The sequence below is a fragment of the Peromyscus eremicus genome, chromosome 16_21 (assembly GCF_949786415.1).
Source record: "Peromyscus eremicus chromosome 16_21, PerEre_H2_v1, whole genome shotgun sequence".
Classification (NCBI taxonomy): domain Eukaryota; kingdom Metazoa; phylum Chordata; class Mammalia; order Rodentia; family Cricetidae; genus Peromyscus; species Peromyscus eremicus.
The window spans coordinates 35282120-35297051 of record NC_081432.1 but is presented as its reverse complement, the minus strand read 5'-3'; the positions used below and the strand labels follow the sequence as shown (position 1 = coordinate 35297051).

Sequence of the window (14932 nt, the reverse complement as noted above, 5' to 3'; positions counted from 1 at the left end):
CCTCTGATCCTTGTGCCTGCTCTTGGGTTCTTTTCCTAGTGTTGGTTTGCCTTATGCAACTTCAATGCAATGGTTTTTTTTTATCTTATTATATTTTATTTTGTTATATTTGTTATCTCCTAGAAGCCTATTCTGATCATGAGAAATGGAAGGGGAGTGGATACAGTGGGGAGTGGAGGTGAGGAGGAACTGGGCTTGCAGAGGGAGGGGAAAATGTAAACAGGATACATAGCATGAGAAAAGAATCTATGTTTAATAAAAGTGTGGGGGGGGGGACGACACAGAAGTGAAGATAGAGGCAAGCATATGTCCTAGAATGTCAACACAGCTCTTAGACCAATACCCTTACATTTTTACTAGAGCAGGTCTGAGTTGGTAATTTACATCACTTGAAACTTTTTCAATATACAGAGTTCAGTAGTTGTGAGCACGACCTCTTCTAACCCTTTAGACAAAAACTACATGACTGGCTTTAGAGCATGTATAAGCTACTAAATGATTTTAATTTTTTTAAATACTGCCTTAATATTTAAAAACCTATACTGGAAAAGAATCATTTACCTCCATTCCTCAAGCTAACTAATCATCTACTATAAAACAAACATCAGCGACTCACTTTTATAAAAACTAATTTTTTGGCATGCTTAAAAAATTTAAAATGAAAAAAAGTTTTAAATGCCTCTCTGCTATTGGCTCATCAGTTTTAATTTTACTCAGTTACAATACAGGGGTTTCCCTCCATTATCCCGGCTGGTATTGAAATTCTGGGATACGGTGCATAATATTACACCTCACTCTGTGAATTCTAATTTTAAACAAGTTATAATTCAAATGTAATAGAAGACAAGAACCATCTAGTTTCATGGGGAAGAAAAACATGTCCACATACTGGCAGATTTTACATCACAATCAGTAGCACTTCAACAATGATGTAATGCAAATTTTTCCTTGAGACTAAACTCCCAATTACCAAAGATACATAAAGAAAGGCAGTTATCAAACTGGCAGGCTGAGAAAAAGATCACAGGAGAGAGAAAAATCCAGTGACTCTCAAAATGCTAAAGAAAACTGGACTCTTTAATAGTAAATCAAAGAAGTAAAGTAAAAGAAATGTACATGGGAAGATTGTATACAATACCTTGCCAATGTTTCATACATTGCTTGGGCAACTTCCTTGTATGCATGAAAATCATATGGAACGGCTTGCAGATTAGGACACAGCTGTTTAGCATACCCAAAAAACATCCCATTCTTAATGCCAAATTGTCTAAAAAGAAAAGAAAACACAGTGGAGATTACATCACGAAGTCTAAGCTGACAACCAAATAGCAAGTATGTTTGATCTTCCCCATGCCACTAATGTACAATTTCCGTGTAACTCCCCCTCTCGTTAGGGGTTAACAATAGGCATTAGGATAATTTACAAGTCTGTTGTCCCCCCAACAGAAATAACACAATTGTCTCACTAGAGTAAATGACATCTCTTTTGTCTATAGCTAAACACTTCTAAAACTTGACCTCTGGCCCCTTTGCAGAGATGCCAGCATGCCATATGCTGGTGATATCACAACCACCACAGAGCAGGAACGTGCTGTCAAATGGTTTTCTTCTTCTAATACATGGCACAGTTTAGCCAGGGCTCATCCCCCAAAGACAAAGAATATGAACGAAAGAACTACACAAAACAGTGCTATGTGACAAACAGACAAAATGTACTCATCCTATTACCACCCAATTCCCAATTGACCAATTCCAATGCTCCTCAAGTGGCTCCGCAGTGGTTGAGATGCCAACAGCATTGTATGGTAGGACATCACTCTGGGCAGGAGCCAGGGTTCCAGAACTTTGAGAGACCTAATTGAAAATGGTAAATTTTAAATCTATTGTGTGTCTCAATGCCCCACATTACCTTTGATATTTGGAGCATTCAGCATAAAACTACAATTATGAAATTATACATAATTAGTAAAATTCCATTTTATCACTCTGTAAAGAATCAAGAAAAAAGATCACAGTAAAAACACAAGCAAAATAAAGCAATGTTTCACCAGATTACACAATACTGCATAGAATGATTGTGGTTATTCCATATATCCATTCAATAATATTCACCAAGTAGGGACTTAGTTAGAGGTCTGACTGCTTAAGAAACAGATACAATTATTTCTTGGCTTCTTGCCTAAGATCAAGTAAATAAACAGTCTTCTACTACTACTCAGGGGCGATCAAGTAAATAAACAGTCTGCTACTCAGAGGCGTCTGGGACTCTCCTAACATTTAGATCACCACTGAGAACTATAAAGAATTAAGAAACCTCTCAAGTTATTAAGAGGCAAATCCAAAACTACATGCATTTTTTCATACAAACAAAAGCAATAAACTATTTCAGTATCAAGTGTCAAATGGACAGAGTATCTACTAAGAAACAAACGATAGGAAAGGCAGCAGTGACCGCCAATAAAAGCAGCTGGAACAGCAACGTGTAGTTACATCACCAAGTGTTCTGTAAGGACCTGGGGGTGTCCCACAAACAGACGGACCCCAAGATATTTTTGAGCATGTCCCTGCATCTACTCAGATTGATGTGAGTTAGTCAGCAGGCTTTAATAAACCAATATGCTTATCCATACATGGAGAAGTATAAATATAATAGTCTAGATAGGTATACAGAAACATTAGAAATATTTTCTTCCTAAAGCTAAGCTTTGAAAAAGGATAAAATTTTGATAATAAAGCTATAAAATATGTAAGTTCAACATTCAAATTAAAGGCAGTAACACAGTCTTAAAGGCATGTTACAATGATCCTACAAATGCCCTTTTTCATTTCCTTTTTAAAATTTCTATATATAAAAAAAATTTCAGAGACATTACTTAGAAAAAATATGCTACTTCTACTTAGGTACTCAAGCAACTTTCCATAGAGGAACGATTCTATGGGTAGCTGAAGATGCAACTTCCAATCCACTTGCTTCATCTCTCAAGTGCTGGTGTTGCAGGTACTGCCACTACACCCAGTCTTTGCTGTGTTTAAGGATCTAACCCAGGGCCTTGTGCATGGTGGGCAAGCATTCTTCCAAATAAGCTACATCTCTCACTATAGGGGAAAGTTTGAGGTCACTGGACATCATAAAGAAGTTCTCAACAACAACAACAAAAACAAACCCAGGAAGTTTTCCCATAACTAAAGGAAACATACACTTTCTGTATTCAGAAAATTAAGATTTGTTTCAGAGAAAATAAACCAGTAAGGACAATCACAAAAGAAGTCTACCAGGTGACATGATGCAGGGTAGAATTGCATCACTTTAAGTGGTGGCAGAAGCAGGACACAGAAAAAGCTCCAGACCAGTTAGGCTATACAAGACACCCTATCACCAAACAAACCAACCCTGAAGTGGCTCTGACAGAGTGATTCATGTGTTCCTCCTAACTAAAATCCATGCAGACTAAGTTACCAAAAGGTGTACTTGTAAATATGTGGTACAAAATAGAATTAATGTCCCATTTTAAAGTACATAGCACACATTCATACTACAATATGCTTGACTAAGACAAAACTCTTGGAAGTTGGATTAAACAACATAAAATGAAAAAAGCATCAAATCACTATTGATACTACATATTATAAACCCATAAAAGTATGTGAAAAGAGGTTAAAAAATTCTATTTCTTACTTTTGAGGGGTGTATTTAAGGTACAGCCTTGAATGTAGAAAATGTACATTCTTGAATCTACAGAATGTACAACCTTGAAAGTAGCAGAAAATGACACTGAACTCCTCGCCAATTCCCACCTTCAATTCCCAAGTGTTAGGATTACCATCTTGTACCATCATATCTGTTGTTTAAGTTAAGAATAAAAACCTCATTTTCTTCAGCATATCTACCTTCTCACCATGTATAACTTATTCTGTATAGTGCAAACAGTAATCTCTGTATACATATTCCACTGTCAAAGGATGTTCACCATCTAGTCACACTTCATTCTTTGTAGCTTCACTATTTGTCTATGTCAAGCTCATCAATGCACAGGACTAGAATGACTATCTCCATAATCTACCATTCCAATCTCAACATTTCTCTGATAAAATCATTAAGTTTTGTTAGAAAAATGGAGATAAATTAGAAACTAGAAAATGACAATAAAAGTGATTGTACAGATGTGGGCTTACTTGGCTTTGGTTCTCAAACTCATTTTCAAATCTGAAATAAACACGTGCCTTTTAACTAGCACTTAGGTGTCTTGCCACAAACTACTTGGTGCTCATCAACTTTAACCCCTATTATTTTGGTCTTCAGCGTGGTGGTCACCACTTGTGTGTCAATACAAATATACCACCAAACACAGAAGCCAGTAAGTTCAGAGCTCCCAGGATTGAGAACACACCTACCTGGGAAAAAAACCTTGTGACTCCCACCCAGCACTCATCTCTGAGGTAGCTGGTGTGTTGATCAAGACCCTAAAAGGCAAGTGTGGCAAGGCCCACGTACTCACTTTACCAACTATCAAGGATGCATTTCTGTCACAACTGTCTAGGTATTAGTAGCCAAGTTTCCTTTTGATAAACTGTACACTAAGCTCTGAATTGCCTATGCTAAGAACAATTACCAACAATCCCAATGCATTCCTACTTCATTTTATTATCCTTAGTAAGGTTATGTTTCAATTTTTTGGCCACATTATCAACTGACAATAGTAAAACACAGTTTTGTTCATGATAAAAGTAAATTTAGTGAGTGTAAGTTTGACTTAACATAAAATAGATAAGAACAGAACATACTTTCTATTTATGCATGTTTGGATAATTTATTTTAGTAAAATAGCATTTTAATAAAATTACCAGAATTTAAACAAACTACTTCTGATTACACTATGTTGAGTTCAAATATTTTATGTTCAGATCAGACTTCCTTAAATAACCCCAAACTTGCCAGGAGGTGGGGTGGCACATGCCTCTAATCCCAGCACTCAGAAAGCAGAGGCAGGTGGATCTCTGAGTTTGAGGACAGCCTGGTCTACAGAGTGAGTTCCAGGACAGGCTCCAAGGCTATACAGATAAACCCTGTCTTGAAACCCACCCCCACAAACAAACAATATAGAATATACTGAAAAATGTAAGTAATTTAACACCTTTTCCCATAATTATTGAATTCTTTAACATATATCAATGCTATGTGAGTGCTCACTATATATATTATAAAGGTGAAAGTGAGTTCAATTAGAGAAAAAGAAAGAAAAAGATTTCTCTCTCTAATGAGTAATTATTACTCCTATTTTTATAACATAATTATTTTTAAATTTTCATTTATGACAATTACATATGTGCTGTGTATACATAGGCACACAGCCCTTGGCATGCCAGTGGAGGTAAGAGGACAATTCTGTGGAGTCAATTCTCTCTTCTTTATATGATTTCTAGAGACGGAATTTAGGTCATCATGCTTGCATGGCCTCTTTAACCGCTGAGCTATCTCACAGGCCCTTCATCATTTTCTGACATATAAGGAACACAAGTGTATTCCTCTCATATTAAAAAGGAGGTTCTAATTATGGTTTCAGATTATTGTAAGATAACTGCTTACACTAAAGTTAGTGGCAACAAGTTTATACATTCTTACTAATTTGAAGAAAATAATCTATTTATGATTTAAAGAGCAATCAAGTTTCAACTTAATTTTATGTGCATATATTTTCTCGGATGTATGTTTGTGCACCATGTGCTTGCCTTGCTTCCCTGGACCTGGAGTTACTGACAGTTGTGAGCCACCATGTGGGTGCTAGGAACTGAATCTTAGTCTTCTACAATAACAACTGCTCTTCAATGTTGAGCCATCTCGCCAGCAATTATCAGTTTTACAACATAAGTTTTTCCTATTTGTAAGAAGAAAAAACTAAATGCCTGCCAACACCATTAAGAAAAAAAAAAATCTAGCTTTCAATTTTATGCCTGAAAGACAATAAACATGACAATGCCTAATTTCTGCAGGATCTATCATGAGGAACTATTACATTATTTAAAATTATTATCATGGTAGTGTAAATGATGGGACTCAGGCTAAAAATTACTTTCATAATATGTATTTGATATGTTGAAATCAGAGGCTTGACTTAAGACTTACTTTTTAAAAGTATATAAAAATAATGAACTATTCATTAAGAATTAGAACTCACTTAGCTTCTACATACCTGGCTTCATAACTACAAGAAGCAATTTCAGCTTTTGACAAAACAGAATCAATTCCATTTGTTTGTGTAGAATCTTGATTCTCCCATACTGATGAATCTGGTATATCTGCTTTAAAATAAAATTTAATTATTATGTTAAAAATTTATTTTCCTTAACTTTTATTAAATCTATTTTCTATTATTTTCAAATATTTGCAAATGTTTTAAGTTCCAAACACCCATTTGAATTGGTATTATTTCTATATTTAGTAGAAAACTATTAAAATTACTTTCTTTCATCATATTCTTCAGCAACAGATTAAAAACATCATAATAAATTCAAAGTATCCTGTTTTAATAAATGTAAAACATCCTGTTATCCTGTAACACACAAGTCGCTCAGGGTAGATAAGGATGAAAGTCATCAAGGAGATGAACTCCCTGGCCTGCTTTAGGAGAATTATGCACCTAACTGTGACAGGGAAAAGTTAACAGAAAATACAAGATTCTTGGAATGTTTTTTGTTATAAGAACTTTCTATAGAATTTAAAACTGGTATGTTAAAGAGAATTCAGATTTCTGCCAGCCATTTAATTAAACAGTAACTTAGTAATCTATTTTTTTTTTTAGAAACTTTGGTTTCTTGTTCCTCATATGCAGAAACTAAGCTAGGGTAACCAGATGACCTCATCTATATACAGTATACATACAGACACACACACAAATAATATGTATGTATATGACATAAATATATCTTCATATAGTATAAAGATGATTCATCTTAAACTTCAAGGTTTTTCTTTTAAACACATCAGATAAAAACAGCCTCACAGCATTATTTTCTACTTTTCATTTAAAAATTGTACCTTCAATTAAAAAACTTGAGTTCAATTACAATAAATAGGAACTGCTTTACAGAACATAATTCTATCCTCAACAGAACAACAGCTCACCAACATTTCTAATATCCAAACCAAATTTACAATTTCACCCAACCATATAAAAGTACACGGCCTAGAGAGCCTACTGGCTATATGATACCTGAACCATACTGAGATTTACTAATAATTGAGAAGTAGATTAAAGTTTTGGTCGTAATCTTTGGATAATATTATTAAAGATAAAGTTTGCTTTTTTGAATTTTTTATTAAAAAAAAAAAAACACACACACACACACACATTCTTAAAACACAACCTCAGCCATGTCTCTACTCTATAAACAACATGGTTAGTAAAGCAAGACCCAATCCTATCACTTTAGTTAATTCCAAACAAACCTATACCATAACAGCACAAAGCTAACAAACTCAGTACCTCTTTTCCATTTAAGAGACTCAATGTTCCATGAAAAAACAGCCAAGTTATTGCACCACCAAGAAAACACAACACAATATCTGGCTTTATAGGCCACAGTATCTCTTCCTTATCTGACTAATAACCATGAACATTTTAACCTAATATGCAGCCCATACAAGTATTTCCAGATTTTAGCACCCATTCATCAACACCATTAATACAAGCCAAACACAGAATTGGTATTTTGGTGGGAGTTAAATGCTACTTGCATCTAAAAATAAAAACAAGAATATGCAATGTGAGCTATGATTTCTGGTAAAATGTAAATAATATATGCCATACTCTTACAAACTCAAGACAGAAAGTGAGTAGATTGTTCAGTGTTTCTGAAACAGTCCATTATCTAATCTGTAAGAATTTAAGGATTGTCAGTAACAGACCAACAGAGGGTGCCACTTAACAAAGACCACAGCCACAATCTGCTATATTTAAAAGTTATAACCATGAATTATGCTTTAAAAGGAAGTTACATGATTTTTATATTTGAAGGACTATTTAACCTAAGAGTCTCATTTGGAAATTACAGAAAGTTCATGTTGGAAGTGAGAACAGAGTGTGGTCCATGCGCCCCCAATGCCCTGGCCTGAGAGGCAGCACCATGGTGTTCCTCTTCACTGGGCTGGCTGACCTGTTCCACAGTGCAGCAGAGTGCGTGGGTCTCTCCACCAGCGGAGTGAGTTGCTTCATGTGAGATTCAGGGAAATGCAGGGACACACTGTCCTCACTGGAGGGCAAAGTAGAGAACTGCTGATCAAAACTTGACAAACTAGACGGGCACATGGAGAATGTGGAGGAACGGTTGGAGAAATCAGAGGCCAGGACACAAGTCTGTGAAAAAGAAATCGCTGAGAATAAATCTATGACTAATACGATTTTTTTAACTGTTGCTCTTTAGAATGAAAACTGAAGTTGTTGAAGGGATAGAAAACATCTGCATCCTGGGAATCCAGGAAGGGGTAAGAGGCCCCAACCATAAAGTGCAGAGGTTAAATGGTTCTGAATGAAATCATCAATGAGATGACTCAGGAAACAGCTGGCAGAGGAAGTCACAGATGGATGAAATGCCCTGGTTACACTGACTTAGTTTCTGAATATAAGGAACAAGAAACCAGCTCCAAAAGACTATAGATGCTTTTTTGTCGTAATAGCTGCCTAACCTAACCACACAAGTCAAAATATTAGAACTGATTTATACAAAGCTAGTGTAGAAGTCAAAGAGTCTAGCCTCTAAACTGATCCTTAGTACCTTTACTTTTGGGGCTATGTCTAATAATGACTCAGAGAAAGAGAGATCTGGAAAAGTAGAACAAAGGCATTGGAAAACAAGTTCTGGGCACAGACTTGGCTATAAACTTAATGAAAGACAATCCTTTTATGTATAGCAAATATTTTTGTAAGGTCCAAATGAGTCAAAGGGCTTAAGACACAAAAATGAATGTCATCAAGTCAAAACAAAAAATCAAGGTATTATAGTCACCTTTTCTAAGGAAAGGAAAATCTATTTTGTCAATTTTCAATCGCAAGTGGAACTTAAACAGTTCCTCTAATATTTGGCTTCTGGTGCACCATCCATAGAAGTGAAGGGGATATGAATTATAAAAGGCTATTAAAATACTATGAAAATCCAGTGGCTACAAAGAGGAAGATAATAAGTAACCAAAGAAAATATTCTGCTGCAAACTCACGTATGGCCAGACAGTGATGGAAAGCAAGACAAAAGAAGACACGTCCCCGCTACTTTCAAAGAACAAGTGCCTGCCAAAGTCAGAATCTAGATGCAGACTGCTCAAATAGGCAGCAGATTTAATTCTACCCACCAGAATCTGAGCACAAAGGAACTTAGAGACGCCACCAAACATAGACATCTGGTATGGTTTTCTTATTTTGACAGCTGTTCGGTAAGTGTTCACATGTGACAAGTACTATAATTTCCTTCAGCTACATATTACTTTCTTTCTAGAACTTAAAGTTTTATCTTTTTAATAATACCACATAGAAAATACAGAAAGAAAAAAACCTTATACAAAATTACACATAAGAAACTAACCACAAAGAAGTGAAGCCTCAACTAGTTCAGTAAGTTACCCCACGATCTACTGACACGAAACACGAGAATCTCAAAAATTTCTGAAAACATTTAACAACCAATAAAGCCATAGAAAACTTGAGAAATGGAAATACATAAAAAATAAATGTGTGTCTACAATTCCCCTTTCCAATGTACACTATGCAGATGCTCACAACCAACAAAAAGACTAGTTCCAAAAAAGAAATTCAATGTCCAGACTCTCTTGCTTCATTAGGGTCTTTTCTAAAACATGTCCAATGTCTTACAACAGGGAAGTGAAGTGACTAGGATAATATTTTCTAAAAGAATGAATTTTTTTATTGTATTTTCACAAGAAATTTCACAAGGAAATGAAACAATGTGAAAGACTTTCTAAGTAAATACTCTATGGAACTTTAAGGCAGGGGCAAAAAAAAAAAAAAGATCTTACTATTGTGAAGAGAGTAATTTTCCAAGACAGCTAGGCAAATGTTTCTTCTAAGAAACAAGTTCACTCAAATGAGAAATAATCCTACAATTTAGATTATGATTCCAATGGAGGTTTGTCTGCTTTCTTGAATCAGGGCTTCCCTGTTCTCTAGGCTTCCCTTGAAAGCATCATTTCTCCTGCTACCATCTTCCAAATGCTGGTATTAGATACCACTGTGCCTACCTTTATGAATTCTAAGAATATTGAAGACCACCAATGTTAGTGTCTTCACTGTAACATAAGACCAATGGCTAATAACTCAAGTCCAGGTCAATGTTTCTACAAACCGATCATGACTTCCATTCCCAATCTAAATTTATAAAAAGCAGATTAATCACTGTTTTAAAATTCACACCTCACTGAGTTCCAGGAAAACACCATCATCTAATTTCAGAAAGCGTAAGAATAAATCGATCATCTGTTTAGAATCAAGTTTTGGTTTGATTCAAGGTATCACTAGCATCCTTAAAACCTTCAAACTTGAAAAGATCTAATTATTCTATTCTGCTTTTACTTCTAAAACACCAATACCAACAGTAATATCCAGGAGTCATCCAAAGGAGCATTATGGCTTCAAAGAACTCATTTGTACCTGCTTTTCCTTTCAAGATTTTATTCTGGTAATACTGCCACTCCAGCTGGGGGTTAGCACCAGGACGTAAAGGTGCCCTTCCTGTGCCTCTGTTACTTGTAACAGCAACTGGTTTTCCTGTGAGAAAAAGATTAAATTGTTTCTCTAAGTACAAACAGATGTTAAGAACATGTAGTGGAAATTTTTTCGTGGAAATTTTTTCATGGGATGTTTATTACATTAACATTTTTTTTTCTTTTAATCACTTAGTCTTAAAGAAGCTAATATGAGCCGGGCAGTGGTGGCACAAGCCTTTAATCCCAGCACTCAGGAGGCAGAGGCAGGTGGATCTCTGTGAGTTCGAGGCCAGCCTGGTATACAAAACGAGTTCCAGGAAAGGCACAAAGCTACACAGAGAAACCTTGTCTCAAAACAAAACAAAACAAAACAAAACAAAAAAAAAAAAAGAAGCTAATATGCCCATCACTATCTAGCATCACCTAAGACTTTCAGTTAACACCCAAAAGGGACAATTTCCTTAAGACAAGGCCTCTTTAAGGAGTTCTGGAATCTTCTAAATAGACCATGCTGGTCATGAACTCACAATGATCCACATGCCTCTGGAGTGCTAGGCTTATGCCACCAAGCATGGCCCTAGTGACATTTCTGATAAACTGACTCAACCTAAAAACAGCATAGTCAGTTTTCCATGACTTGATTTCTCACAATGAAAAATAGGCAACTAAGATCCCAAGTTCAGATTATAGAGTGGACAATGAAAGACAAACTATAAACAGATGTTTTTATAGTTTTGGCATAAATAGGCTCAGCATCTATACTTATCTTTTTAATTTTATAGCAAGAGAAATAAGAGATTCATGCACAGCAATCAAAATCTGATTTAACATATAATGAAACGTGAATTTTCAGTCCCCCAGTTTTTGCTTTGGTAAAGAACATTAATGTATCATTTCCTTTTATGTGTGTATTAAGTTACAAGACCGCTATAACGTTGTACAGTGGTAACATAAGAGACAGAAATTGATTTGCAGAGCACAGGCTTAAAAGCAGGAGGCTCAGAACAAAGAAACATATACACACACAACTTCCCTGCCCCTCCACACAAGCTAAACAAAACCCACAAAATACTAGATAGTAAGCTACCCATAGGCTAAAATCAATTCTTTCATATCCTGAAAACCCCATTCAAAGCTGGAGTAACAACCGCCCAGGAAAAAAATAAAGCCCTGATGAGAATATAGGATTTTCTAGAATTTTCAGTGTCCTAACTACTGTTTCTTTACATAAGAGAAAAACTGCTTTCAAAAAAACTGTTAATGTAGCTATCTCTCCCAGAATGAACTATTAAAAATTCTGAATGAATATTTCCAATAGGAATATGCAGCATGTAAGTCATCCTGAAATCTTATTAGAACAAAAGACTGCCCAGATGACTCAACTCAGTAACACAAAATTACCACAACAAAAGTTAGGATGTTTACCTCCATCAAGGAGGAGTTATTTGAACAGGAGAATAGCAAGTCTGAAGACACAGACTACCACAAAATTCCAGGTAACAAACAATAAAAAATACAAAAAATTTGAAAAATGGAAAATATCCAGAAGCCCCCATCTATGCAAGATAAAAGAACCCTTAGTTTAAGATAGTCTCTGCAGATTTCAACTTACACTGAGCAGAGGTTTTCTAACTTCCCTATACCTCTGATAAAAGTCCAGATAATTTGAAAGAAAGAACTGATCTGACCAAGGAAAATCAAAAGACTTCTCAAAGAACACGTTATCAATTAGGATGGACACACACACACACACACACACACACACACTGTATCAATTTTCTTAAAACAAACAAGAATACAGACCTTTGAGATCTGGTCTATTTCGTATACCCACTGATACAAAGAAGCAATCCATATCAACATGCATTACACAGCTCTGATGTCTAGGTGAGCTCAATACTGACAGATTGCCTAGAAGGAAAAAAAGAACATTCAAACCCAAAACTAATTCTTCTCATTAAAAACAGGTCTAGTTAACTTTAGAAATCTTATTTAAGAAGAACAGCATCAACATAATAGAATATATTATGGACCACCTCTGTACCACCTCAATAGACAAATTTCAATTCCTTTAGTTTTCTGATCTAATTTTAAATCAAGTCTAACAATACCACAGTATCATTCTACTTTCTAACAATCTTATCTTAAAATTATGATTTTAATTGGATAAATCTATGATTATTTAAACAATTTTGGTATCTACAGTTACTTAGTTACATGGAACTAAGTAACCTTTGATAAGCTCCATTCCCCACATTCTACACACAATATTTAATGAAACAACAATTACAGTGGCTACTACTACCCAGTTCTCCTGGATGGTGTAAAGACATGAGAGGTTTACAGGGGTTAATCTGAACTCTCACCCCAACCTTTTACAGGTTAGTGATTTAAGTCCCACAACCAGTGTGTGTCTGGAATTTAACTCCAGTCAGTCTGATTTCCAAGCTCTTAAACTATCATGCTGCTGTTCTAAATAGACATGCTTCAAAAAGTAGTCAACAAAAATCTACATACAAATGGAATTTTTCTTACACCATTACATGTTACTAGTTCTGCAGCATGTTTATTACATTTATGGAGATAAAAATAAATATTATCTCATAAGAATAATTAATGGCTTTAAATAACCTCAGATGTATTTGTAAGGGTTATTATACCCAACTATGAGAACAGTTATTACTTTATAATAACATTATTACTATTACTCCTCCTGGTGTTCCAGAATATAATGGTACAGGCCCTAAATCTAAGAACTGCAGGCTTGCACGAAGTTCTAACCTCAGATAATATTCTTGATCATCAGTTTTATAATAGGTTTTGAAATAACTCACTCCCTAGCAATTGGGCTACTTCACATATTACCTGTGAGACAGTTACCTCGTCTCACTACGTGCAAGGCACTGAATCTTTCTTCATGTTATCTTTAAGGAGACAAACCGTAAGCTGGACATCACCGATTCCTATCATGCCTCTTGCAGAAAGGAAACAGGCAAGAAAGGCAACTACCAATGCAGTTTCTGCTGCAGAAAGGGGCAAAGTAAAGATCTGGATTCAGGAAAAGCTATCTAATTCAAACCCTTGCACTTCCTTGCCGTTCTCTATGCTACCTTCAGAAAGATTTATCAAGTCAATTTTAATAATCACAATCTTTCTTTCTTTGGCAGTGCTAGGTATCAAACTCAGGGCCTTGCACATGTTAGGCAAACTACAATCACAATTCTAATGTACAAAAATATCATGAAACATAAGGTAAACAACCCAAAATAGTATTAAATATTCAAGGGGAACAGAATGTACAAACCAAATACCTACCAAATGCTTTCTTACAAAAAAAAAAATTTAAGAATTTATTCCCATCAATGGACCTAATTCATAACAGTATTTTAAAGCTTTCAAAAGTAAGTGACCTTTAGGTTATAAGAACCAAGACATAATATAATCTAACAACTATGACATTATTCTGAAATATTTCAGAAAAACTGAAAAATCATTTGACTAAAAGCATCTTGGAATATATCAAATATAAAAGCAACAAAAACTCACATGGATCTAAAATACCATTAGCATCTTTCTCTTTATGTCTCCCTTTCCACAGTTACAGATTATTATCACATAATCTTAGAAAAGAAAAAAAGCCAAGCCCTTTGTCAAAAACAACTGAAACTTCAAACTAGGTCTAAACTAGACTCTAGTTTAATTAATGACTGTCACAAAACAGCTTCCTGTTTGGTTTGGATGATAGATACTAAACACACACACACACACACACACACACACACACACACACACACACAAATTATAAACAATCTATGTAGATGTAACAACAGTCTAAGTTTACCACTGTAAGTACAACAGTTCTATCAGTGTTTAATTTTCAAAAGTGAATTATGAAGTAAGCTGAGAAAAATTCACAATTACCCTTACCAAACAACTTCATCCTCACAGGAGATCAGGCATGGAATTTAAAATGTTATATTTATACAGTTCAAAACTTCAACAATGTATAAAGTCTACATGAGGAAGGAATACTTGGAATCCCAGTTCTGACAGCATTGAAATTACCTAACATTTTCAGTTAGCCACAGTTAAATCAAATCTAAAATAATAATAGTTTTCGGTTCTACTTACTGTAACTTACATAACCTGGCATTCCTGGGGGCTTTTTGTATTAAGAAGTTTGTAATGATTAGAACACCAATGAAAACATCAGAACAAAATCAA

The 14932-nt window shown here is 35.1% G+C and overlaps 1 protein-coding gene across 1 annotated transcript in view; it reads right to left on the bottom strand.

Moving 5' to 3' along the window:
• Positions 1–14932, bottom strand: part of Rev1 (REV1 DNA directed polymerase) — an 81616-nt gene that overhangs the window by 20502 nt on the left and 46182 nt on the right. The window contains exons 8-11 of the mRNA XM_059281293.1: positions 12512–12619; positions 10653–10769; positions 6189–6294; positions 1139–1267 (exon numbers count right to left, since the gene is read on the bottom strand). Of these exons, the coding sequence (XP_059137276.1) occupies positions 1139–1267; positions 6189–6294; positions 10653–10769; positions 12512–12619 (460 nt within the window). The remainder of the gene's footprint in view (positions 1–1138; positions 1268–6188; positions 6295–10652; positions 10770–12511; positions 12620–14932) is intronic.